The sequence below is a fragment of the Carettochelys insculpta genome, chromosome 20, assembly GCF_033958435.1.
Source record: "Carettochelys insculpta isolate YL-2023 chromosome 20, ASM3395843v1, whole genome shotgun sequence".
In the NCBI taxonomy this organism is placed as follows: domain Eukaryota; kingdom Metazoa; phylum Chordata; order Testudines; family Carettochelyidae; genus Carettochelys; species Carettochelys insculpta.
In genome coordinates this window covers 24,338,384-24,365,444 of record NC_134156.1, presented here as the reverse complement: position 1 = coordinate 24,365,444, position 27,061 = coordinate 24,338,384, and the positions used below count along the sequence as shown (strand labels likewise).

Genomic DNA, 27,061 nt, shown 5'->3' with positions numbered 1-27,061 from the left:
GGGCTGGGGGCAGTAGAGGGTTGTGAGCTGGGGCAGGAGACGGGTGCAGCAGGGAGTTAGAGGATTGGTTTATGACCCGGGGCAGGAGGGGGCTGTGACCTGGGGTAAGGCATTGGGATGCAGGGGCTGGGATGCTGGCAATTCCCAGCAGCCCAGTGGGACCCTCAGCCAGGCTCTCTACCATCCATGCCCCTGCAGGCTGCTCAGAGAAGCCAGCTAGGAGGGCCTTATGGGCTGTTCTGAGCGCTGCAAGCCCAAGGGGTGGGGGGGTACTTTGCACACTGCCTGCTCTCCAAACATGCAGCCCCCATGGGCCGGTTTCCGGCCCATGGGAGCCGTGAGATTGTGCTGAGGACGGGGCAGCGTGTGAAGCCCCTCTCCCACTACCCCAGGGCTCGTGGCATTCAGAGATGACCCTGGCCCCCGCTGCTGGCTTTTCTGAGAGACATACGGAGGCGAGGCAGGCAGGGAGCCTGGCTGAGGCACCCACTGGCTCAAAGGCTCGATCTGGCCTGCAGGCCCTATTTTGCCTGTCCCTGAGCTAGAGCAAACAAAAGGGAATGCTGCCCAGGGACACGCAAGTAGTGACCGGCTCACTGCCACACTTCCCCTTAAGGACAAGGGCCACCACAGCAGAACAACGTTCATTGGTCAGAGCAAGAACCACTGAGTGGCGGGAGTAGAGACCAGCTGCTGCCACTGAGGTCTCTGTCCGGTGAACTGGTCCAGTTGTCTGGAAAGGTTTGGAAGTGCTGCATTAAAATACATCTTGGGAATTCCCACGGAGTCGCTTGTTAATCATCCCCCTCCAGAGCCAGCTTGTTTTATAGTTCCCGGAATAAGGCACTGCTCCAAGCAACATCACTCAAAGGGTTAATTTTTAAAACCCTCGTTTGCAAGTGAGGGGGCATGAAGGTAATGGATCTGAAAAAGCATCTGCAGCCAGCAAGTCAAAGAGCAGAAATGACCTTGCTGGAACGCAAGAGGGGGGAAATAGGAAAGACGTTTATCTCCCTTGTCGGGCTTCCTGTAATGCCAACAGGGCAATTAGAAGATCTGAGCAAGATCACTTAAATAAGAATAAAGGAACTTTGTCCGCTCCTGCATCACTGCTGGGGAACTGACAGAGAATGACAAGGAAGAGCAGAGATTCAAGCGGATGCCTCCGTGTCACGACGGCAAAGCCCAAACCTGGCCCGCGTGTGATGTGCAAGCCTCCTGCTGGTGTCAGCATGGCTCAAGGAGCTGTGAACAAACTGTAGGCCCGACGGTGGGCCCCTCTAGTGAGTCAGCCTCTGCCGCAGCCACTCAGGCAAACGGATTGGTTTGTACAGAGGAAGGGGGGATGCTTCGAACGAGTGACTCTCCACCCTCCCGGTCACAGAGCAACGCCGGCAGCAGCTCAGCAGGAGGTTAAGAAGGGAGCATTAGCAAACCCCTGGAGCAGCAGGCTGGGCCAGGGCCTTGGGAATGGGCAGCTGTTCATTACAGACAAGCCAAAAAGCCCCACTTCTCACAAGGAGCATTCAAAACCCAGGGGACTCACAGTGAGCAGACTCTCTTTGCTTGCGATGTTGCTCTGAGCTGCGGCTTTGTACAGTAGTTAATCTCCCCCAAGGCAACTCCTCTGGATGCATCTGGGCCACCACCAGGGACCTGGGAAGCACTTGGGCCTGGAAGAACAGCTGCAGCAGATTTTCTAAACCCTTGTCCGTTCTGGCCCTTGAGCACAGCTAGGAAGCATCGAGCGGGGAGGTGGCTAATGTGGCAATCAGACTCTGGAAGAGGCCAGATGTCAGCTCAGACTTCGGTTCTCTATTGCGCTGGATCAATGACGTCACACGGTCTAAGAACTGTGACAAGTGAGAGACGACAGGGTCTGGCCCCCAGCCCCGCCGGCAGGAAAGCCAAAGAGAGCCCCTTCACAGCCCTCAAGGCTCGCTGTAACGCAGGAGTCGACAGGAGACACTGGGCAGCTTCTCTGGGACTTCTTCCGTACCAGAAAGGGCCTCTCGCTCACACTTGGTCAACACAGGGAAGCCAACACCTTACCCTCCGGACCTTAACCTGCCAGTCCCCCCAGGGCTGCTTTGCGCTCCATTGCCCCTGTGCTGTGCCGTGCCCTGCCCGAGGAGAGCACCCTGGGCCGTGCGTTACACGACTCTGAGCACAACAAAGGGGACAACGTCTCGATTCAGTCACACCTCTGTGCGTATGGCTCTAGGCTTCTAAACTTCCCCTGGCAGCTGGCCCCGGATCGTCTCTCCTGCTCACCCGGCCTTTCAACGGAGCCCCCGGAGCTCCAGCCAAGCGGCAATTCCCAGGCTGTGACCCGCAGTCAGCTGTTGACTGAGCAGCTGCCTGTAATAATTAACAACTCCCCAGCAGACTGAGACGCCCTGTGCCAGCCAACAGAAACATCCGGGGAGGTGAAGGTCACGCCCCCTCGGAAAAAACTTCTCAAGCCTTCCTCCAACTCTTCCACCTTCATGTCCCTGGTGCCACCCTCCCAGCGTTGAGGCCTGTGAAACTCAGCTCCGCCTGCATCCCCAGAGTGCTCCAAGAGAGCCTGGGCACGGGAACTAAGAACACAGCCAGGACCAGAGGGCCGGGGAAGAAGGGAGCAGCACATCATAGGCGTGTTGGACAAGTTACGATGCCCATACAGACGGACTTCAATTCTGTTGTTAAAAAACCAATCAACTGATGTGGCAACGCGACAGAAGCTGGAACTACGCGTGCAGGCAGGGGGACAGTGGGTCACTGTCCTGAGCTGGGAAACAAGTCACACCGATGTCTCTTCTCTCCGTCACTACCCCGTACCACCGCTGCACAGGTGGGTGGGTTGAGGGAGAAAGCAGAACTGCTCTGGGGCAGGAGGAAGGGGAAAGAGTACTGGGCATGGAGCTGCCAGGGAAGGCATAAAATGAGTCCTGCAGAAGGCAGCCAGGAGAGGGCAGGCAGAGACTCAAGCCTTCTAGCTGGAGGCCTGGAAGGAGGGCTGCAGCACCCTCTTCTTTTCAGCCAGGCAGAGATCCCTGCCTACAGGTCAAAGCAAGTGTGCAGCTCTGATGGGCAACGGCTCGTTCCCAGGTGGGCCAGACGACTCCCCAGCACCTTGGGGACCCGTGCAAGCCACTACGCCTTGGGAGGGATTTCTGAAGGATACAACCATCTGCTTCCTGCTCTTGTGACCAGCATTTCAGTGGGGCAGTCTGAGAGTCCCAGCTGCCAGTCCCCTCCAGCTCAGCCCTCTGGTTCACCTGTCTCAGAGAAGGGCTCTGCTCAGTCTGAGTGAAAACCTATCCTAGAAAGTGGTTTCTGTTCCCCTGAATATTCAGGAGGGCCGTTCTTTGGGGGCTCCTTCCCAGCCACGAGAGGACCAGAGCATCAGGCTTCAGAGGGAGAGTTGGAAAGTTGCATCAGACAATGGAAAAGGAAGAGCAATAGGAAAAAGCCCACTGCCTGAAAAGCCGCCAGTGTGTTTGTAAACCCACAAAAGTCACCCAACGGAAAAAGCCATTCTTTCTGTAGGACCCACAAAAATGTCTTCTCTCCCTAGGGTTTTTGCACTTAACTCCGAAATTAGATTCCCTGAACTTGACAAAGTTGGAGCCCCAACAGATGCCCATTCGACAGCTGTAGAAGACAAAGTTCTTGTGAGGGAAAAACCCGCCCAGGTTCATTTCAGCTCCCTTAACAAAAGCCCAAGTGTTTGCAAACCAGAAAAGCACCAAACCCAGCAGAGGCTCTGTCCCATAGGAGGCTGATCCAAACTGCAGCAAAGGAAAGCGAAGTTACCGACAGCCTCTGAATAACCCTGGTTTCAGAAATGAAACCCTGCAGCACCGTCTGTGGGCACGGTCCCTCCTATTACCATTATTTTGGCTGAAGCTAGGCAGCCGAGGACAGCGGTAAAGGCCCCCTGCCCTTCATCTGCAGAGAAGAGTTGTTTATTTTACCCAGCCCAGGCTCAAAGGTAAACTCAATAGGTTCAAACGTATGGCCTGTTACGGTTTTATATGCTGCCTGGATTTCTCCTTCTGGGGCAGCCCAGCAGCAGGCCCAGCGTTTGGTGAACAACCTTTCGCATGTACAGTGAATGCTTCAATTGCTGCCACACAGACGAAAAGGCGCTGGCGTTCCAACACGATGGGCCGCTCACTGAGCAAGCGCCTCCTCCACCGTCCAGATGCTTGGGAGAGGTTCTGGGCAGTGCAATGGTCCACCACAATTCCCACCCAACTCAGGAGGTGCGGGGGCGTTCGACAGGGCTCTCCCTGTGGCAGCGAAGCTAAGGGAGTTCCCAGGCCCTCCCGCGAACTGGGGGGAGAAGTCAATTAGCATCACCACTGACCTGTGAGCCAAGGGCGTGCTTGTGGATTTTCTTGTAAATCAGAGCTGGGCAGATAAAACAGATGAGGCTGCCCATCGTGGCACCTGTGAGGCCCAGGACGGTCTCCACTGGCGAGAAAGAGCAAGAACACTAAATAAATGAACAGACGCAAAATCCTCGGAGGCAGGAAAAGAACCTAGGGAGGTTTGCCCGGTGCCACGGAGGACTGCGGCTCTGAGCAACCCACTAGAATACGAGATGAGCCTCCAGCCAGCAGAGCTGGAACTGGAGTGAAAAATCGGTCACTGCAATTTATGCAGCACACAAGTACTTAGTCACCTTCTAACGACTTCAACCGGCTGCAAGCCCCCAAAGGGCTTTCCCTCCGCAAGGGCACCTCCTCACCATCCCCCTCCCTACCGCTCTCTGCGCCTGCTCCTTGCCGTGAGAGCTCAGGACTCCCCCGCACGCTGCCCTTTTCTGGAGCCTTGTATGGGGAGCATGCGAACACCGCCGGTGCGCAGGAGCAAACAGCCATAAATAGCAGATGTGCTTGTGAACACAAGAGCCAGTGCAGCACGAATGGAAGGCGATGGGGCCAGGGGGGGTAAAGGACAACAGCTAAGAGTGTCAGTCCCTCTCCTAGCCCCCCCAGTGCACTTACCGTTTGGGATCATGATGCCCCCAACCATGGTTCCGAAGACCACGGCCAGCGTGAGGGCTTTGAATCGAAGCGGGGGCATGTAACCCCCCGCGGCGAAGGTGCCGTCTTTTTGCTACGGAAAAAAGCAAAACCAGTGCATTAAATCCCTGCGTGCCGCCTGCAGGTCTCTAAAACAACTACCCAGCAGGCCCTGCGAGCTGAGCCAGACGAGACACGGCAGTGCTAGGACGGTAAGAGGGTACGAGCTACGGCTGAACCATCGTAAACTGCAGCTTTAACTCAAGCCTACAAAAGAGCAGCCAAAGCTGCTAGTTCGCAACGTACACCTGAAGGCGGCAGTTACCTGAGCACCTAAGCTCCCAAGCTCCCCTCCACTGCCCTTCCCGCTGGCCATGCAATACCCTGTGAACCTGCAAGTGGTAGCGACAATATGAGGGCACCTGGACTCAGGGTCTCCAGGGCAGCAAGCTGGTTGCCGCTTCGGCTAGCACCTCCTGAGTGCAGCTGGGGGATCAGGCACAGTTCTGCACCACTAGCGCTAGTGAAACAGGTGGGCTCAAAGACACAGGCTGAATCCACAGCTCTGCAAACAGTGACTAGGGTTTTCCAGACCACGACGGGCTGCTCTGCCGTCTTCTGTCCAGCCCCCACAGCTAAAAACACCCCTGCACATTCCCACCACACCCTGCATGCCACGCACTGTACAGCCATCCATTGAGCCACAGGCCCTACCGAGGAGACAGGGGGATCCCCACAGTACAGACAATTGCAAAGTGACATGCCCTGGGCAAAGTCAGGCTTAACCCTCAGGGCATCCTGACTTCCAAGGCTTACTGCTGCTCCCAGCACCCAGAACATGAGGAGAGCACCACGGGGCACCGTACGGACAGTGCAGCGCTACAGAGCGGGATCTGGCCCTCTAAATCACCTGTGGTTTATTTCCTGGCTCAAAAGGTCTCTCGCTGCTGAATACGCAGAGGACTCAGAACATTCCCACAACCTCCCTCTGCTATTTACCGAGTCCCAGGGGCACGCGCAGCTCTGCACAACGCACGGAAAACATGTCGCTGCCATGAGAGATTTCCAGCCTAAACCAGATCAACTGTGTGGTCACAACCTGCACCCCAGGCCAGGAGAAGACCTGCTCCCAGCGATGGCGAAAGCACGCGAGGGGGCGGGGGAGGGTAAGTCACATTTCTACTGCTGGTCATGAGGGAATAGGATTGGGAGCCAAGCGCTGGAATGAGGAAAGCGGCGTTTGGCCCACGAGAAGGGGAGACGGTGAGGGACATGACAGCTAATGGCGTGAAGCTGCGCTGACAAGAGAGCAGGGGCAGAGATGGAACCACGAGCTGGGGGGAGGCCAGGGCAGAAGGAAATAAGGCCGTCCTCTGTTTCTAACGGTGAAGTCTTCCGTCCTGCTCCTGAGAGAGAGAGGGGACGGCCTGGGCCCTGTCCTGTACAACACTTAGCAGAAGCCGGGCGTGCACAATGCTACTGGAGCAGGGGACCAGGCGGCACGTGAGCGCTGTCGAGGGGGTGGTAAAGCAAAGGCGGGGGTGTCAATCCCAGCACCTCGCACTGTTGCAGAACATGGAACAACGTAAGGACAAGCCCCAGATCTGCTGCGTACAAACAACAGTCACATTCCCACAGTGCTGCTTGCAAACGGCTCTGCTGTGACCCCCATGCTGCTTCTCAGGGCACTGCAAGCAGCTGCCATGTCAACTGGAAGCTGCAATGCAGTGAATGGGGCTGAGGGTACATCCACTCTCAGCGCAGGGACATGCCGCTAATCAAAAATACGCCATCAGCTAAGCTGTGCAGGTCCTTCAAAGAGCGACGGGGCTGATCGCGTGGGGCCAAAGACAGCTTTCCAGGGGAGCCTCACCTGCTGCTCAAAGAGAAGGGTGTTCAACGCCTGTCTGCAAGGCAGAATCATCATAGGGAACCCAACAGCTACCGACATCATGAACCCCACTCGGATCATCTCCGTCACCAGGTTGGAGGGGAAGTTCATGAGGACATTCCCAGCGATGGCTTCAGTGTAGCTCACGTAACCAAAGAACCCCACCTGTGCAATAGGGAAAAGCAGGCAGGGCTGGCTTTCTTCACATCCAGCCTATGAGCTGGGGGCTCCCACTGGGCCCAACCTGATGGCCTGAGGCAGCTTAGAGAACCCTTTGCCTACTAGCAAGGACGGAGGGAGCATTGGGAGCTTTACCAGAAGAGGAGCAAACCCCACTGCAACACAGAGAAACGGGACAGACCCAGGCAGGCTAGTTGAAACAGGGCGATGCCCAGCTCAGATGGGGACATGGGGAAACTGGCATCCAGGAGGCCCAGCTGCCTAATCAAGGTAGGGTGGCTGAAGGAACTTTCACCGAGAAGCCACTGACAGTATGAGTTGGGTGTGATGGCCTTAACTGGGGGCCCCTTTGAACGGGTGACAAGGGGAGCGGGGCAGCTGCCTTCCCAGCCGCTCACCTTGCTCTCAGTTTGCCAGTGGGATTAAGCATTGCCGCTGAGATGGCTGCAAAGCCCATGAGCAAGGGAGGCTGTAATACAATCCCACGCAGCAGCCCAGCTCACACGGGAGGCGATTCTTGGGAATTATTAACTGGATTTTATTAACTGGAGTTTTATGAGGCATAACTTCCTTTATAACCTTCCAATTGCAACAGGCTGATGGGCAGCTCTCTCTAAGGACGGCAGCTCATTGGACGGTATCTCCACAGCCAGTTACGCGATTGGAAGATGGAAACCCAGCCACTGCACATGGAAAATGGGATTGAAGCCCCGACTCCAGTGCTGCTCAATGGGACCTATTGTTCCCAAACTCTGGGCTCTGTGAACACCTCCACGCATCTGCAGAGCAGCCCCCGGCCATTTTCTTTTGCTTTCAGCGCAAGGCCTCCTCGTCCCCGAGAACAGATTAACACCTGGCCCGTAGTACGACGGGGTGTTCAACACTGCGTCAAAGCTTAGCCCAAAAGTCACTTTTTTGGGAGGAGAAAGGAAGGTGGAGGCTTCTCACCGTAACGTAGAAGGTGGTGACCACATTTAGAGAGGAAGCAAAGATGGAGCTCATGATTTTAACGGACGGTTCATCCAGGCTATCGTAGGTAGGCAAGACCTGGCTGCAGAAAAGCAGGTTAACATATTAAGCAGTTTCAGGAAGATGCGAAATCAAGCACATTCCCCAAAGTTCTCCTGCTGCAGCCCAGCAGAGAAAAATCCCTGACACCTTCCCGCCACAGAGCATAAACACACGGCTAGTCCACAATTTATATTGCTCATGCCAAGAGATTTCGGAACACTCAGAACGTTAAGTGTTGCAAAAATATTCACTTCCCCCACCCCCCACCCCACCACGTGGAGTTAACCGTGGGATGTAAACATCTTGGTTCAAAAGGGCTGCAAAATGAATGACCGTTTGTTCCACTGAAACACCAGTGGCACGGCTCCAGCCAGCACACTGGAGATTATTGTTCTTGGAGCGCTCCATGCTGATAATTAAAGCAACGCTGTGTTTACAGAATGAAAGCGGGACGAGGGCTAGAGCATCACACTGTCGAAAAGGAAAGTTAAACAAACAAAACTAAATACAGTGCCTGTCATATTTCAGCGCTGCTGTTAGAGCCTGGGTCAGAGAGAGCTGGAAGCACCAATTACGTGGGATTTGGGGGTATTTATGGACTTGGAAAGCACACAGAATCGACTTTTTCTTCATCATCAGGTGCGTATTTTAGCAGCTCATTAACCTCTTGCTGCCCTAATCCCAGTGGCCACCTCCTGATGGGTACTACAGCAGAGAGCAACTACTGAGGAAAAGCTGAGGGAGGAGGTAACTCAGAAGGGAAGAGGGTACCCCCAACTCCAATGGGCATTAAAAAGAGTGAGTGAAACTGGAGCCAAAGTCTTAGACCTTTTGTGCCCCAAATGTTCTACACAAAGGAAACTGGGCTGTCACTTTAAACTGCATATGGAAATGGAGACAGGAGACCATATATAGAGCATGGAGACAGTCGCGTATTCAGGGCACCTCAGAGGTAATTTTTGCAGGGTTATGTAGGATTTAAATCTTGAAATAAAACCCCTGAATACAGCAACTGCCAGATGCCATGGACTCCCCTCTGAAGTAGCAGCAGGCCCAGCAGGGAGAGGAGGAGCAGTTGGGGTGTGATGAGACGGCTTTCCAGGCCTGGCTCATGTTTCACGGGCACAACAGCAAAGCAGCAGAGCGGCACTGGGGACAAAGTGCCCTGTGAACTCTAGCTGCAATCAATCCCCGGTAGTCAAGCTGCAGAGGCCAGCTACTCATCATGGGCCTCTAGTCACAGCAGCAGAATCCCACCACTCCAGACCACACGCCACCACGCCTCCCAGCCAGGCACAGTCCTGCCTGGGTGGAGCCAGGGTCTGACACGCACGCAGCAAGAAGCTCATTCTGATGGGGTTTATTTTTACACCAGCACAGCCGTGCTGCAGGCCTATGATAGACCACAGCCCTTCTCCTGACAAATGCTTTATACGCCTGGTGCAGGCAACTCCCCAGCACTTGAGAGTCAGTAAATCTACAACCTCGGGTTGAATCCGAGAATTGTTCGACCGCATGCCCTGGAGACTTGTATTCCTGAGATAAGGCACAAGCAAGGCAGGGCAGAACCCTGGCCTCCTTTCAGAGGTGGCTAGAAGTAGTTCAGTTCTCCCGTTAAATCAGTATTTTCATCCACACTACGTAGCCCGTCTTGTGTAGTATTTCCATGTGCTGAAAACAGAGTTACACAGGCAGCGGTATTTCTAAGTTGGCCAGGGAAATGCACTATCGAAGAGGTGCCTCGCAAGAGGGAGAGAATGAACACAGGTCACCTTTGCCTAGACTCGGGGGCGATGCTGAAAAACGAGTACCCGCAAGCTGCTACTCACACCACAGCACCTTGCTACACCGGATACCAAGCACCCCTCTAAACCCACAGCAGTCAAAGCAGCTCATGCTTATTTTGGTGGGCTACTCGTGTCTGTGACTTTACACCAGCGCCGCTAACATCAGAACCTACGACAGAGTGTAGGTTATATGAATGCTCAATCATCCTGTGAAATATCATTAGCCCATTTTATCGATGGGAAAACTGAGGCAAAGAGCTTAAGAGCCTTGCCCCAGGTCACACAGGGAGACCATGCCAGAGCTAATATCAAAACTCACGAATTCCTGGTTCCCAGCCCCCTGTTGAATCTAACTAGCCCATACCGCATAATGGTGGAGAAGACGACATCGCCCCAAGTTCAGCAAGGCTAATATACATTTCAAAGGGCAGGCAGGAGAACTGACTCTACAAGCATGATCATGTGTTCAAGGTAAATGAGAATAACGGTCCATTCAGCTTGTCACCACTCTATGATGCATTTCACGTCGGGGGGGGCGGGTGAATATGATTTTTATATTAGGCTTATTTATTGTTCACAAAGTGATTGAGAGCTCAGCAAAATTAACACACTGCTAGTCAGAGAACGATATGCTTGTAACATCACATGGAATGGGGAGAGTGTGTTTTTCTGATGCTTGGGGGGGAAAATATACGTTTTAGCTGGAGGTTTGGCTTGCCATTTAAGTGGTTTAACAGAATCTATATTTAGCTAGATCTATGCACACACTAGTCCAGACCATATAATTTTGCTGGGTTTCCAACTCCCTACACATGTACACTGGTTACTGTGATGCTACCACAAGAAAAGGACAAATTTCTATTTAAAAAAGAAAACCTACAGTGGTAACGAGGTAAAGCTGTAAAAGAACACAACTTCTGTCACCAATTATAATGGAGACATTAAACAGCAAGACTAGAGCATGTTCTGCTAGCAACAGAGCTGCCAAGAGAGACGATAAGTGGGAAATGATGATTTGGATCTCACATGTGGGTGTAAACACAGCAGTATGAACAAATTTTATTTGTCACATTAATTTACTATTGGCATGCAGCGTGCTCGGTAGAACTACAGGGGGAAGGGCCGGCTCTGCCAGCCCTGCGAATGCTGAAGGTCTTTTTTGTGTCCACAATTGGATTTACACATCTATTTCGAGCTGGCTGCTGCTTCAGTCAGGCATGAATCACTCGCTCTTGTCAGTTTGGTGGGGAAGGTAATGCTGCTGGAATTACAGAAATAACCAGGTTTTCAGCACCAGGCCTCTGTGTGCCCGCAACCCTAACCCTTATTGAGAAGAAATGGGCAACTGGATGCAACAATCTGAAGTCAATGATTCTGCGACTGTCTTTTAAATAGTCTCAGCTACATTTGGTGAGGTGGGGTGGGGCTCTGCTGGGGGCAGGGACAGAAACAGCAGGGTCTCTTTTCCCGATCATAAACCGTGATTTTCAAACAATGTTTCATTGTTGGTTTAAGTCCCAGGAAGTCAATGTAAGGCACACCCGGGATTAATCGGACCCTATGCATTTTAGGAACAAGTAATTGCTCAAGCACAGGAACGCCTGAGTGACACATAATTCCTTCCCCCATCTAGGTAACTAACAAAAGAGTAACAACAGAATGAGATGCTGTACTTCCGTGGGCTGTAAAATGTTGTGATTAAACTACTAGGGGGAACCAGATGGCAGGTAACCCATTCAGACCCTTGGGTTAGCCTTCCCAAAACTCACTGCACAACACAGCTGCTAGAATACCAGGTACATGAGAACGGCCACACTGACTCAGACCAAAGGTCCATCTAGGCCAGTCTCCCGTCTTCCCACGGTGGCCAATGCCAGGTGCTGCAGAGGGAATGAACACACGACGGGTAATCATCAAGTGACGCCTCCCTGTCGGCCATTCCCAGCTTCTGACAAACAGAGGCCAGAGACACCCCTCTGCCCATCCCGGCTAAGAGCTGCTGCTGCGGCCTGTCCTCCATGAACTGATCTAGCTCTTTTCTGAACCCTGTCATAGTCCTGGCCAACACAACATCCTCTGGCAAGGAGTTCCACAGGTTGACTGTACTCTCCATGAAGAAATACTGCTTTTTGTTTTTTTTTAAACCTGCAACCTATTGGTGACCCCAATGCCTGTATTATGGCAAAGAGCAAACGACCCTTCTTAACTCATTTTTTCCACACCAATCACGATTTCATAGACTTCAATCATACCCCCCGCCCTTAGTCGTCTCTTTTCTAAGCCGAAAAGTCCTAGTCTCATTCATCTCTCGTCATGTGGAAGCCATTTCAAACCCCCAAACCATTTTTGTTGCCCTTTTCTGAATTTCTTCCAATGCCAAGGTATCATTTGTGCAGAGGAGGTGACCAGGTCTGCAGGCAGTAATAAAGATACGGGTGTGCCATGGATTCATGGACAGGCAGTAAGATATTTTCTGTCTCATTCTCTATCACTTTCTTAACGATTCTAAACAGTACTTACGACTGACAGGCAAAAGACATGCCGAAGATAGGAATGCAGCGAAAAATGCCTTCCCAGCGCAGGTAACTGACCCGCTTCAGCCACTGCCCGCCAAAGAGGCCATGTTTGAAAGAGGAGAGCACAATCTGTAGCAAAAGGGAAAAAAAGGGTGAAGAGCTACACAGCTGAGACACAGACCACAGCCAAGGCAGCATCAGAAGGCAGGTATAAGGCAGGTCCATCTGGAAGAGGAGGCAGCCTGGGGTCACTTACCCTGCACCTCCCAGCAGGATATTTTTTAATGCAGATTTCCCAGTCTCAGCCCCACACCTTTCAGCTATTCTGAGCTCTACAGGTCACCCCTGACTGCCGAGCAAATAAGGGCTATTTGAAAAGGAGTACCCTATTCCCTAGTTGATGCCAACCAGCTAGCAGGCACCAGGACACACACACACTAGAGCTAGACCAGTTCCTGAGGGATGCACTCAGCTAACTAGGTTGCTTCGGAGCACAGACTTGCATTGGGCCCACAGAAACGAGAAGCAGCAGGCACAGGAGGAGTCTCCTTCTAAAGGACAGGCAATGACGCAGCTGACAATGTGAGTACTCTGAAAACCACAGTCAATGCCAAGCAGGTTAGCATGGCACCAGAGATGGGCTAGGAACGCTCTCCTGGCCTGGGGAGGGAAATAGAGCTGAATGCCCATTTATAATCCAGCCGGACAGCACTCCCACTCCGAGAGATTCCGCCAGTGTTGCAAACTTCAGCGACATTTGGAGTTTCCCCTAAGGCCCCTGCTCTGGGCGTCACGTGAGTGTGAAGATCCCAGCTTTTGTTTCAAACCCTCATGCTTACAAAGAGCAGTGCAAGGTGACCAAAGCACCTCCTAGCAGCTCAGAAATCAGGTGGCCAGATAAAAAGAACTCAGAACCTATTTCTTAAAGCCTGAGGATCTTCTGGGGGCCAGATCATGAACTCTGCCCTGCCACTTAACTCACAGATTACAAGGCCCAAAGAATCATCCCTTTGAACCACATGCAGAAGAGACACAACAGAACTTCCCCTAAATAATTCCTGGAGCAGAACTTCTAAGACTATATCCAATCTTGCAAGGGGTGGAGAACCCAGCTGCCCCAGTAGTTAGTCACCCTCAATGTTAAAAACATTGTGCTTCATTTTCAGTCTGAATGTGTCTTGTTTCAATTTCCAGCAAAGACTTGCTACACCTTTGCCTACTAGCCAGAAAGAGCAGCACAATCATCTGCTTTTTATTCCCCGTCTTGGTAATTATAGACAAGGATAGAGACACCCCTAAATCTTCTCTTGGTTAAGCTAAATAGACCAAGCGCCTCATGTTCCTCATTTTAAAGCATATTTTCCAATGCTCTGCTCATTCTCGTAACTTGTCTCTGCACCTGCTTCAATAGATCACTATCCTCCATGAAGCTGCATACAGCTTACCTATAGAAAGTCAGCAATTCCTCCTACTTAATCAAATTGGCCGACACCAGCTTCCTCAAGACAAAGCTTTTTTGTCAGGCCTAAAAACAAAGCCTTTTCCTATACTGCCTTCACCAGGTCTTCACTACATAAGCAACTTAAAGTACAACCATGTAGGAAGAAAAATGCTTATATTGGCTCATTGGCATTTGCCACCGATACAAATCTTGCAAGCAGCGTAAAAACTTGTGTCCTTAAAAATAATCATTTTTCTCCCTAAAGATCAAGGTTTTATGAGTTTTAAGGGAAAAAGTTATTGCATTACAGAATTCATTTTGCAGCCGCGTATGTCTTCCCATCTTCTGTCTCCCAATTTAATCAGAAATTCTGAATGTCATAAGCTGCACAGTACTCGTAAGCACCCAGTGTAAAGCAGGCCACAATGTGGTTAAGCTGCCACAATGTATAGACTTCATAGTGACTGACAGATGGCCCAGCCCATTCCTATATCATATGGCTGTATATTCTTATTTCCATGTGGATAAGTGTGTGGGCATCAGGGCAACAATTATCCCCATGCAGAGTCAGCAATATTTAACAGAAAAGAGTACTGTGTTTCAAACTTGGATCCCGAGCCAGCATGCTGTCCCTGGTGGGCAGCCCTTGTGAGTACACAAGCAGTGAAGGGGTCCCTCCCATGCAGAACAGCTGGCAGGATCAGGACCCTAATCTGGACAGAGTTTTCTTTCAGATGAATTAACCACAGACACTCTCCCCTCTAAAGAAACAAAATCTTCCCCACGCCACCAAAACTTACCACAAACATAAACACGGTATAGAAGATGAGTGCCATGGCACTGAATGACTGTATGGAAGCCATCATGTTCCTCTGGAGACTCAGCGGAAGGACGATGCAGAGCGAGACAGCAAACAGCAGGATTATCCGGAAACTGCCAGTTACCTGAAAAAGGATCCGCCTCAGGGACAGCAGTACAGAGCACGCAGAGATCTCCCAGGTTTTATCAACTGGAACTCCCGGGCTTGTATCAACACAGCTGGCTCACTACCCCAAAAGGGAGATGCAAACAAAGAGAAGAGACTCGGAATCTGAGGCTACCTGCTCCTGGCCTTAAGAAAAGGCTGGAAGACAGATCATGCTATTTCCTCAGCAAGGTCTGTGATTAACCTATGCAGTCACTGGGTGCCACTGTTGCTCTCTACAGCCTGTGCCAAAGGCTGGGGGTTTAAATAATCATCCACACACAGCTGAGCAGAACATTTGGTGCACACTTCCTGCAACTTGATGAAAATTAACCTTGCTTCCAAGAAGGAGAACAGAAATGGAAGTCTCGAGAAGTCCTGATCCAGAACACTAGACAGAGGCTCCCGTTGGTACCTGTTAGAGCAGGACAAGCTGAAATGCCTGTACACATTTAACCACTTGCTTGGCTGCAGCCACAATGCATCTTTGTAGCATCACAGTTCCTTGACCAGAGCGTGGCAGCGTCAGGCTAGAGCAGATAACAGCCACACCAAGATCTGGCCACGCGTCCATTTCACTTTCCTAGCCTGCCCTATGCCAGCTCCAACAGCTGCAGGTGATTCCTCCGGAGCACTGCGTGCTAGGCAGGGGCATGCTGGTCCCACCAGTGCCAGAGAGAGGCGCAACAGAAAGTGGGGCCAGTGAGAAGTCACGGGTGGGGCTGAGGAATCTGGATCTGTCCTCTTCATACCCCAAAGTGCTGTGGTTTGGGTGCAGGAGGAGCACTCTGACTAGGAATGGTAAACGGGGGGCAGGATTTGGGCAGAATTATGCCCCAATGTTGTTCAGTTTCTGGCTGAGCAAAGGACAAGGGGCGGAACATACCGACACCCAGCTGGGATTTACTGCCAGCACATATTTTGTGACAGATACTCATTTTAAGAGTTCTCCTCTTGCAAGTATTGTTTCCTATGTCAGGAGTTTTATGCATCTCACTGTCTGCTATGTGCCAAGACCCCCGGGCGTTGCCGTGGCAAGGTGCTCCGATGTTCTAGCGCATGGGCAGGGACTCTTTTCGGGCTGGGGGCCACTGACCCAGAGAAAAACCAGGTGGGGACCATACATGGGAGAAGCAGAAAAAAAACCCACACACACACTCACGGCCGCCAATAAGCAATAAAAAGAAGGGTGGCTCTTGCCTCACTCACTCGCCTGGGGGCACCTGGGTTCCTCTCACACTCCAGCCCCATAGCAGGGGGGATGGGACACCAAGGTTCAGCCTTCCCCACAGGCCCGAATTAACTCTTCTGGGCTAGTAGATTTTGTGGGACCCACAGGCTCTGGGGTGGGGCCAGAAATGAGGGGTTCAATGTGTGGGAGGGGGCTGCCAGGGAGCAGGGTGGAGCAGGCGCATGGACGAAGGGGTGCAAGAGAGCTGGCGAGGCCGGGGGGTGTCTGAGCAGGAGGGGGGGTGCAGCTCCGGAGGGGAGGGGAACCACAGGTGGCTCCAGGCTGCCCCGCACTAGTAGGCTCTGCCCCCCGCCATTTCTCTTGGCCGGGATTTGTAGACAATGGACGCAACAGGGTGCAACCTGTTCCAGTAAAGTCACTTCCTCCCCTGCCAGGCAGAGCCCAGGGGCCAGAGGCAGCCCACTGCTCTGGTGATCCAGCCACACAGGGGGCACTGAACCTCGGCCCCCTCCCATGACCAGAGCACCAGCACCCGCTTGCTCAGCTGTGGAGTCGGGGAGGGGGCGCAAGCGAGCCTCGCAGGCTGAATCAAGACAAGGCACAGGCTGCACCTGGCCTGAGGGCCACAGGTTCCCCACCACTGTTTTAGCGCACAAGACTTGCCATTAAGCTTTAGAGCCAGAGAACCTGGAGTTACCTGGCTGTAGTCTGAGGCTGGTAAAGCAGGTTGCTCCCTGCGACGTGACAGCACGTACCGCACGATGTACTTAGCCAACAATCTCAGCCCTGTCCCTTTAAACGTCTGGACGCGTACAGACCAGTGTGAGTTTACCTGTAGTCCAAGCAGGCGGGCGAAGAAGTTCGATCCCAAGTCACCAATCACGACGTAGAAAGCAATGCAGGTTCCCAGCATCAGCCCGATCATGCTGGAAAGAAACACACCAAAGAAAAGACCAAAATGTACGTTCCATTCTGGGGCAGAAAACCCCCTGGAATGCCACACGTCCCACATACCTGCAAGTAATGACTGCTGCATTCCTACAGGGTGAGCACGTCAGAACCCTCCCCATGGCAGTCTGTCCTGGTGTAGACCAGCCGCTGGCATTTCAACCACTGTGCTGTCTGCCAGAGGGCATCTGGAGGGCACAGGAGTTCAAAGGCCACAAACTCTACCTGCTCCACAAACCCCAAGGCTGTTCCCACTGAGGGGCATCTAAGGCCTATCCAGAAGAGCGAAAGAACCTGGGAGACCTTAGGGACCCTACTGTGAGCAGCGTGAGTATAAGGGCTTGGCAGATTAGTAAAAGTACAACTTTAAAGGGGAGTCAGGGGACTTAAACTAAACCAAACCAAGACCTGGTTTATACGTAAAATTGAGGGAGATAACACTACGGCCCATCCCTGAGCACAGCATCTATGCCAGCCAAACTCCGGGTTTAGATGCAGCAAGGTCCACAGAAGAATGACCATCGCTTTGGGGCCCGCGGCAGTGCTCTAACAGCAATGGAAAACCTCTCCTGTCTCTGCAGGCTGCAGCTACACTACAGGGTTCTGCCAGCACGACCACAAAGCCAAAGCTAAACACTGCAGCCCTCATGGTATAGGCACAGCCTAAAGTCTCTTTACTGCTGAACGGGAGCGTCCGCAGAGGGGTTTCATACAACTAATGCACCTTCCAGTCACACCTTCCCAAACCTCTGCACATGGATAAACTCTGTTTTGGCAGCCTGTTGTACCTCTCTGTGCCCTTTCAGCACTAAGCACATGGCTGGCACTTACAAACAATAATCAATCATTAACCTTTTTCTCCAGACACATGCTACAGCCCCGAGCCTGCCATCGCTGACGTGGTAGCAGTGTTAGTGCAGTGCCTTATGCTGAGGGGGTTCCAGCCATGGGCCAGAACCCTGCTGTGTTGGGTACTGTACAAATACAAAACAAAAAGCTGGTTCCTGCCCCAAGGAGCTTACAATGCCAGGCACGCAGATTCCATCTGAGTGGAACCCCAGTGGGATGATGGACAGAGGCCTGGGTCCACCCACATCACTATCATCACAGGATCAGGGACAGCATTCCCTGTAAGCCGTGCACCTGTGCAGCCACTCAGGAGAGAGTCCAGCGCCACAAGCTGATTAGCAGAGCACACAGCCAAGCTTGTGTTTCTCCTAGTGGTGCACATTTGCACGAGCTTCAGTGCACATAATAAAATTTATTCCACTTGTGGGTGGGAACAATCAGCAGGAACAATGATATGGGAATTTCCCTCTCCCTCCTTTTAGAAGCCTGAAAATAAATTCTTTCCCATCACTGTTGTCCATCTCCATTTCGGAAAAATGGGTTTTTGAGCGTAGCCGAAGCCAGCAAAGCTCCATGCCGCTTACTTCCTTCTGTAAGCAATGTCTTTGGGAGACTTGCCAAGAACCCCCAGAGCTCTCTTAGCAGCACAGGTGCCATTGGGAGCCAAGCTGGACAGGTCAGTCTGGGAGCATCCCTTGAAAGAGACAATGATGCATGACTTAAATACTGAGCAGCACGTATGGGTAGGGGAGTTATATGGTGCCCACTTCACAATCAGCGCTTGACATTTCGACTGCAGTGCAGGGGGGTGCAGATATTTGCAGTGCTGACCGCATTTTAATGAGGCTGTATCAGGAATCACTTCCCCTCCCGTTCACGGTTGCATGGGCCACTTCACTTCCCATTTCTGAGCACACAATGTTGCTGTGGTAATCAAGGCAATTGCTTGCGTGGAAACGTAACCTTAGAAAACTACATGGTGAGTTCTTAGCTGTGTAACAGCTGGAAATAAGAACAAGGGCCAGAACTAGGACATCAGCCAGACCTCCGCAGACCCCAGCGCGACACTCTGTACTCAACAGAATGGGCTGCAATGCCACCCCCACCCCCACCCCCACCCCACCACGGACACTTAAGACCGGACTTTTCCATCTCTGCTATGTGGCCTCTGAAGCTTTGTGAATGGTATTTTTAAGAACAGAAAGGTCACAGTTACAATCGTCAGAGGCCTCGGCCTTTGCTGTCGTTACCAGCCCGCTGTCCCCAGGGGATACTGTACCTATTAATTCACACCTCAGAGGACTTTATTAAGGCAAATCAAGCTTAATTCTTGTCTACAGAGGGGGAAACTGAGGCACAAGGCAGGCTAATGGGCAAATTGTCAGACACACTAAACACAGTTGCCTTCACTTCTGTGACTTGTGTTATACTTCTGTCTGTAAATCACACCACAAGTGATGCGACCAAGGGTTCACAGTAAGTGCTTCAGAACATGGAAGGAAACCCAGGCTTCCTGCCTAACTACTAGACAACACTGCCTCTCACTTCAGAAGCCAAGGAGGGAGCTCCCCACCCAGCTGTCTGAAGAAATGGCCTACAAAAGTGAAAATAGTTTAGCTCACTATCAGCCCAAAATCTAGGTGCCAAGGGAGGTGTTCAGAAGAATAAAGAGCTGGGGGTAAGCAATGAAGACCCGGGGAGGCTATCACCCTGTAAGGGTTCCGAGAACAGCCTTTTATTAACAGAAACATACTAATTAAAACTATTTCAACGTTAAATGAATAGCACTTTACCTTGTCTCCACCAGCATCTTCCCTGCCTTCCCATAGGCATGAAACGCTAGCAAAAGAGAACACACAGCACAGTGAGCTTAGGGAGGGGGCAGACTGCGGCACGCACATCGGTTAGAAATTAACAATAATAGTGACGAAGGATAATTTGACAGAAATCTGCTAGTTTTGCATTTTGGGGCTGTTTTCCCCGGCCCACCCTCCCATTTTCTTTTTTCGGACATACCATCTGAATATCAAAACCCACATCAGACGAGAACAAAGATGTGGGAAAGACACAAAGCAGGTTCTTTTTTTACTCTGTTGAGAAGAAAAAAAAAAGCCGTGCCAAGTAGCACTTACACATGGCAACTATTAGAAGAAGAAAGTCAGCGTGGAAGAGAAAATATGCATGTTAAGATGATGTGTGGCAAAAAAACTACTACAGTGCAAAAATCTCACAAGTTCCCATTTTTATTTTTTCCTTCCCATTATAACTGAACCGCCTGATGTTGCTGGATGGGAGATCTGAAACAGGGCCCAGAATGCTCAATTCCATTCCCAGAATACCCAGCATTCACAACCCACACCACAGGGATTTTGCCAAGAGAGGTTTTTTTCCCCCATCCTGTGGCCATAGCTTGCAGCAGAAAATGATCAGTATCCTTTAAATGACTGTGTTTTCTGAAACGCAAGAGCCAGGAAAGCTTTACTTATACTTTTGGAGACATCTTACTGGGGCGGGGGGGGGGCTGGGGGGTATTAAGACCTCCACTTCTAACACAGACCACATTGTTTTTCTGTTAGTGCTGGGTAGTTAACTCTAGTTGACTCAAGCAAAGGACTGCCTGTTTTTTTTCCTGCTGGGCTTCTCCAGAGGTGGCTGTGCAATATACGTGCCTGAAGGTAGCCAAGAAATAGTTCGTTCATCTCTGGAAGTACCTTGTGCGACCTTCAGTGTTGTTGTACGCGTCTCGTATTTCTGTGCAACTTCTCTAACTTGAGAACAAAGAAAATCAATTGGCCGGCTCTAGAGTGGGAAGGAAAGTGCGTGGGAAGACACCACCAAAAAAACAAGTTGAGGCTCTTGTCATGAGAACAACTCAGATGGTTGTGAATGGCTTGGCAAACAGCAGAGTGAAATCCAGCCTTTGTTAGATCTCTGGGCTCCAGGACACCTCTTGCGTGCAATATTAAAAAGGGATGAGTAAGCAGTACCTCTGGATTTTGTCTTGCCCCTGCATGACGGCTCCTGGCAGAAAAGGGGAGCAGATGTTAAGTTATGGTTGGTGTGATTGAGCACTTGGCACGCAGGAAAACAAGCAGCCAGGAAAAGCAAAATCACCTCGCTGGAGATGATTTGTTAAATGACCTGATCACCACAAAGAATGAATGCTATTGCCTCAAACTCGTTTTACGTCACGTAGAAGTAGTGCAGGCACCTCTCAGCAGCAATGATGGCAGCTGGTTATGGTCTAGGCATGAGATTTCATGAAACAAAATCAGCAAGTTTGGCCAGCCACGCTGAAGCAATGTTTTAGTGAGTCTTCAGACATGTTCTGCCAGATGTCCCCAGCTGTGGCTGCTGGGGAAAATTGGATCTTTTATCTTCTCAAAGAGAAAGGAGATGGACTGTACAAAAATACTCAGTCAAACCACTTCAGAATGTGATCTTCAGAAATATCACCAGCTGAGAACAGCTGGATTTGGTCAGTACTTGGAGAGGCCCTTCCGCAATAAACCCAAGGTTGCTGCACAGTGGCCTTGGCGATTCTGCACATGGTACTCCTCTCAATGCCATGTGCCTCTTCCTGCTCTTAGTGGAGGAGGTGCTGGTCCTGGGTGGGTCTTTCAAGATCCCACAGCACTCTAAGCAGCAGCATGGAAATGCTTGAACTCTTGTCCCAGTCAACCTAGCTGCGGTACTTCCATCCCACTCTGCGCATTCCCACTACAGACTCACTTGGCTACAATATTCCGTTAAAATCCTAATATGTTGTACGACATTGCTGGGCACTGACAGCTGCTGAATGATTGCAAAGGGGGGGATATTTGAAAAAAAAGCTATAGCGTATATTCTCTCAGCTGCATAAATTAAGGTGTTTACGGTGGACTGCTATGACCCTGGCTCTTTTGTTATTGCATCTACTGATCTGAATGTTCTTCCGGAAGGGACTGGCTGGCTAAAGTTAATTTGCCAAACTTTCCTGCATCTTTCAGAGCTGCCAAAGCCTCCCACGGAATCAGCTGCAGGGGCTGCCAGGATCTCTCACAGATGTACAGCGGACAAGCAAACTCTGACAAAGGCTGTCTGTGTGTAGCCGCTCAACCTTGCTGCATTAGGATGCATGCAGGAGTGCTGCTTTCATTCGCAGTAAGGATGTCTTTCCTCTCAGCTCTGTCCCTCCTCTGGCGGCTTGTGGTGGCACCTCTCCCAGGCCAAAGATGAGGAGGAAGGGAAGACGCTCCTTTCAGTGCCAGCATTTGTGTGACAGGAGCTGCCAGGAAGTTCGGAAGCATAACTGGCCCTGTGTCTTTGAGCTCCTGGGTTTCGGAAAGCGTAGAGGAGCTAGTCTTCCTGGGAGACGGTCCAAGGTGAAGGGGGACTCTACATTTCAACCGGAGAGAAGCAGCACACAAAGGCTTACTGTAACGAGGAGCGGGGCGGAGAGGCACGATGGGCAGCTGGTACCAAGGACAATAGGATGTGTGACGCTCCACCTGAGGGCTCAGCTGTAACTGAGCTGTCTTTTCAGTACCAGAGGAACAACCTTGGAGACAAGAGTTTGCTAATCTTTTCTGCTTTGGGTGAATACATTTTGGCAGAAGCTTCCCTGTGCAGCTAAATGATGGGTCTCAATCATTTAATGCACTGAGGGAATCCATCTGTCAACAGCACAGACACCGAGCAGACTGCATACTGCTTGTAAATTTTGTGTAGACAGCGAGCCCAGCCAATTCTCTCCACAGACTCCCCCAAGGAAGTTACGCTGAAGACAACGAGGCAACTGAGGACACATAAGATGAACTTAAGGCCACAGGAGGGCAGAGGACAGGACTTCCAGCTCAGATTCGTCCCCTTCCATCCCCTCCCGTAAGAAAGCCCACCACAGCAAAAGTGAAGGCTGGAAAACTATAGGGCAAGACTTCTAACCCTTGATGCATCAGCTGAAATACCCCCCGGGAGGCTGTTCTGCCTGGATCTCAGTGGATCTCTACTTTCAAGCAGCAACTCTCAATTGTTCGCATCGTCAAGATGGCTCAGACGTCTCCTCCGATTCCCAAGGCTACTGGGGGAGAGAAGTCATCAGCAGATGCCAATACTGGCGCCGATGCTGCATAGACAAACTACGAGAAAGAGGGATGGAGAACTCAGCCAAAACCCTACACACAAGTCCTGCACGCTTTTATTTTCCTGGCCACTTGGAAGTCTGTGCGCGGTCTCCCACTTGCTCTGCCATAAGCACTCACACAGCTGAGATCCATGAAGCCTATGCTGCATGCCAGGCACTTAACTGGCAGAACCCGATGTCCTCGGCAGCATGCCGGGAGGGGCGGCTAGTGGGTTTCACACTGAGGCCAATAATTTACAGCAGACACCCACCATGCCAGCTCCCAAGGGCTCGTGTTTTGATCATCCAGAAACCGCATCTCCTCCTCCTGCACTGCCGAGTCAAAACAATTCTGTGCCTATTAACTTCACAAGCAAGGGCAGAATTAAGATGACTCCGGTGATGAGAAGTAGGAGGAAGGGATAAACAAAGAAGACAAAACACAGTAAGAACTATGCCAAAATATTGTTAATAATTCAGCAATATTAGTAAGAAAGCTGTAAATTAAGAGGTCAGAGTAAAAACTGCAGTGAAAAACAAATCGCGAAACCCCAGAGCTGAAAATTCTCACCGAGTCCTGGGTAGGTTCGGCGCTTGCTAAGATTGGCTGATTTCACCAGGTACATACAGGATTGATGAGTCATCCAGGAACAGAAAATCAGCAGCAAGGCTCCCAGGACAATGCCACACTGCACGGGAATTAAAAAACATACAAGCACAAGATTGAAAGCAAGCCATTTTTCCTGGCAGGAGTGTTACTTCCCACATTCCTACAGCCCTCCCGTATCGCCTCCTGGCTCCCTTGTCCATTTCTAGCCATGCTTTATCCTATTAAGGGAGTTCCCCTGCCTTCAACTGCAGCCAGCAGAAATGTGACATATTAGTTCAATTTCATTTGGCTGCCGCAGTTTGAGGCAGTCACAGAGCAGCCACCTGTTTCCTAAATGGCTGGGTTGCAACACCTGAATCTGGAAAAGTGAAAGCAGAGCAATTTGAGAAACAGAACTTTCAAGCTGCAACACCGCTTGCATCCTGCCATCCCGTCATTTTCAGGGCACATTCCAGCAGCATCCTCCACCTTTCATAAGAGAATTACGGGAAGCGAGTCGTTGTTCTGTAGATCCAGGAGTTAAAAATCTGTCATAACACCTATCCACAAGCACCAAGGGGCTGTCAATACATTTACAGCACGAACTATGAAGCTAACTATCCACCTTCTCAGCACTGCTTAAAGCGCTGATTTATACCTGTGTGCAGAGACCAGTGTTAGTCATTGAACGTGTACAGCATCATCAAGTGACTACACAGGCATGATAGAGGTGGATTAGGGATCACAGGGACCTGGGCCAGCACAAGCAGGGGCCTCTTCCCACCCACTAGCCTCCCTGTAATTCTATCGGGGAAATGGAGTGGGGGGCTAGCCCTGCCAGATGCTCTGGCCGAGAGCAGGGACTTGCTCTGTCCAGCCCCCCAGAACTCCTGCAGGGGAGCAGGGTCAGGGCATGAGGTCTTGCTTCACTCCCCAGCAGGAGTGCCAGGCCGCTGGAGAGTGCAGGACAAGCTCCTAACCTGCCTCCCCAACAGCAGCACCAAGTGGGCGGAGCAGGCACGCATTTTTTCCAGCCCTGGGCCTGAGCGGTGCCAAATTTCACTGCAGGTACAATTTGTTCTATTTTATTCAAATTAGTTGCATCACTGGGGCAGCTGGCAAAGCTCATCTCTTGGCAGACCGAGCAAGATGGCTTGGTGTGCACAGCCCTAAAACCCGTGTGACAGGCTGCACAGTACTGGGAAGGATGTAGATGTCCCAGTTTTTTATTCACACATGTGGAGAAGCTACTGGGTGGCAACCTTGTTCCAAAGGAGAATGCAAGCTGGCCAGATGAGAATATCCATCCCAGTGACTCTTGAGCATCTCCTCACTCTGCAAGTGAACTGTATAATGGGTAGTTTCCTGAGTACGGTAGTTTAAACTAGTAAGCAGAAGGCTGAACTGTTAGAACATACAAACTTACACCAAGTTAACACTGTGACAGCAGCCCTCAGCATAGCTCAGCCCTCCTTCAGGTTGCCAGTCACTTGTCATACACCACATGTAAAATCAGACTAAGATCTCCAGGGTGTATCCCAACCACAGCAGATGATCCCATAAAAAGATATTACCTACCCCCCACTTTATCTTTCTGGAAACAACAGGGCTGCAACAACACTGCATAAGATCTTAGAGGCAAGGACCACACCGTTATGGTTATGCCTGCTCTGCAAGGTGCCCAACATCAGTGTCCCATCTAATTTTTTTCAACCGCGTGAAGAATAAATTTTGTTACATGCACCAAAGCACATGCAAATGCGCACCACTAACAGAAACACATGCTGCCAGCTGTGGGCGCTCTGCTAATCAACTGAGTGACACTGGAATCTCTCCAGGGTGGCCACCCAACCCATCAGCCAACAGGGAGCGCTGCCCAGCATGTTTGTAGGCATTGTAACACTAAGCGGTAAAATACACCAATGTGTCTACCTCTCAAAGGCAAGTAGCTACAACAGAATCTATCCCCGGAAAGGAGAAGGGCGAAAATGGAAAGCAAAGTTGCTTCCTACCACAGTTGTGCTTTCTTAATGCTACCTGCAAACTAGAATGGCCACGAAAAGTACCTCAGACGCCACCCTCTCCTCTTGGAAGTCACTGTCAACTGCCCACCCCTTGCACAAAACCTGCCCGCGACAACGGCCTCACACCACCCTCTGCTAACAGTGCTGCGCCCCTTGTAATACTCTGCTCTTCCAGACTTATCTGCCCTCGCTATATCGGGAAACCTGCTGGCCTTACACCGCCACTTCTACCGGCCACAGCGAGAACCCTACTAGAGACTGGCTGATGAAATCCTAACCACGGGCAGCACCTGCTATGACTCACGCAGCAGCGACGGCTCAAGCCGCTGTGCTCCTGCTGTAGTGCCCGCAGTAGAGCTGTACCCCGCGCCAGCGCGAGGTCAGGCGTTTCCCCAGCTGCATTCGTACAGACGCCCCCTTACAGCACCTTTCACCTCAGCGATTCCGGCGCCACAGCCCCCGGCAAGTACTGCCCCGGCCCGAAAGGCCAGGAAACAAAGGGACACGTGAAACCCGCGGCAGAGCGGAGACCGGGCTCCCTGCTGTAACCACCGGGCCCGTCTCCACTCCGAAGGGCAGCGACGTCTGCGTTCCACGTGGCACGTCCCACCCACATGCCCCGTGGCAGGGGCCACGGAGCGCCCCGGGCCGCCGCAGGGGCCGCACTCACCTGTCGGAAGCAGAAGGGCATGGTGAGCACGCTCACCCCCACGATGCTGTTCACGATGTTCATGATCAGGCCCCAGTTGGACCCCGCCGCTGCGGGGGAGGCCATGGCGAGCGGGGCTACAGCCGGGCCGGCGGGGGGGAAGCGCCCCGGGAGCGGAGGGGGAGGGACGGGCTCCCCGGGGGGGGGGGGTGTAACGGCCCCCGGCGGAGAGGGAAGCGATGGGGGAGGGGCAGGACAAGCGCTGGGGCACCCGGAGGCAGCGCCCTGTGCTCAGGCGGGGGCCCGAGTCTCGCTACGCGCCCCCGTCCGGCCGCCCCCCCTGCGTCCCGGCCATGCTCCCCACCGCAGCGCCGAGCCCCGCCACTTCCGGGTTCTCCTGCTCCGCTGGCGCTTCCGGGAAGCGAAGGGTCGGACCAACGAGACGGGAGGAGAGAGCGGGCCCCGCGGAGGCGCGGGTTACGCCGCTCCTGCCAGCTTGGAGGACCCGCCCAGAGCTCGCTGAGCCAGTACTGGGCGGGGCTCCTTCCAGAGCGCACACCTGTGGCGATGTCGCCATGACAACGCTGTTAGCTGGCGTCCTATCACGCTCTCGCCGTGTGGTGGCGTCCTGTCACCAGGACAACCTGGCATGACGTATGTATGATGTCACTAAGACATGTGACACCATACTGTTCCAGGGCCCTTGCTGCTGCAGCCCAGACATGGCCTCCCAGCATTCCCCAGGCAGCAGCCTCCAGCACATTGCTACTGTTACTCCACATCAGGAACTCCTTGCATGATGTCACACTTTACTGCATGATGTCACACCTCACCGTGTGATGTCGTTGTGCATCAAAACTTGGCTTTGTGCTCCAGCGTGTCAAGGCAGATCAGAGCTTTG

At 52.0% G+C, this 27,061-nt stretch overlaps 1 protein-coding gene across 2 annotated transcripts in view; it reads right to left on the bottom strand.

Annotated features, from left to right (window-relative positions):
* SLC38A10 (solute carrier family 38 member 10) overlaps positions 1 to 26,654 on the bottom strand; it is a 48,462-nt gene extending 21,808 nt beyond the window's left edge. The window contains exons 1-10 of one of the 2 annotated variants that reach the window (XM_075014682.1): positions 26,182 to 26,654; positions 23,470 to 23,587; positions 19,591 to 19,636; positions 16,833 to 16,926; positions 14,645 to 14,788; positions 12,408 to 12,532; positions 8,038 to 8,140; positions 6,892 to 7,074; positions 5,001 to 5,112; positions 4,358 to 4,464 (exon numbers count right to left, since the gene is read on the bottom strand). In XM_075014682.1, the coding sequence (XP_074870783.1) occupies positions 4,358 to 4,464; positions 5,001 to 5,112; positions 6,892 to 7,074; positions 8,038 to 8,140; positions 12,408 to 12,532; positions 14,645 to 14,788; positions 16,833 to 16,926; positions 19,591 to 19,636; positions 23,470 to 23,587; positions 26,182 to 26,286 (1,137 nt within the window). In that variant the 5' untranslated portion in view covers positions 26,287 to 26,654. The remainder of the gene's footprint in view (positions 1 to 4,357; positions 4,465 to 5,000; positions 5,113 to 6,891; positions 7,075 to 8,037; positions 8,141 to 12,407; positions 12,533 to 14,644; positions 14,789 to 16,832; positions 16,927 to 19,590; positions 19,637 to 23,469; positions 23,588 to 26,181) is intronic. The other variant, XM_075014683.1, reaches the window with a different exon arrangement.
* Positions 26,655 to 27,061: the final 407 nt, after the last annotated feature.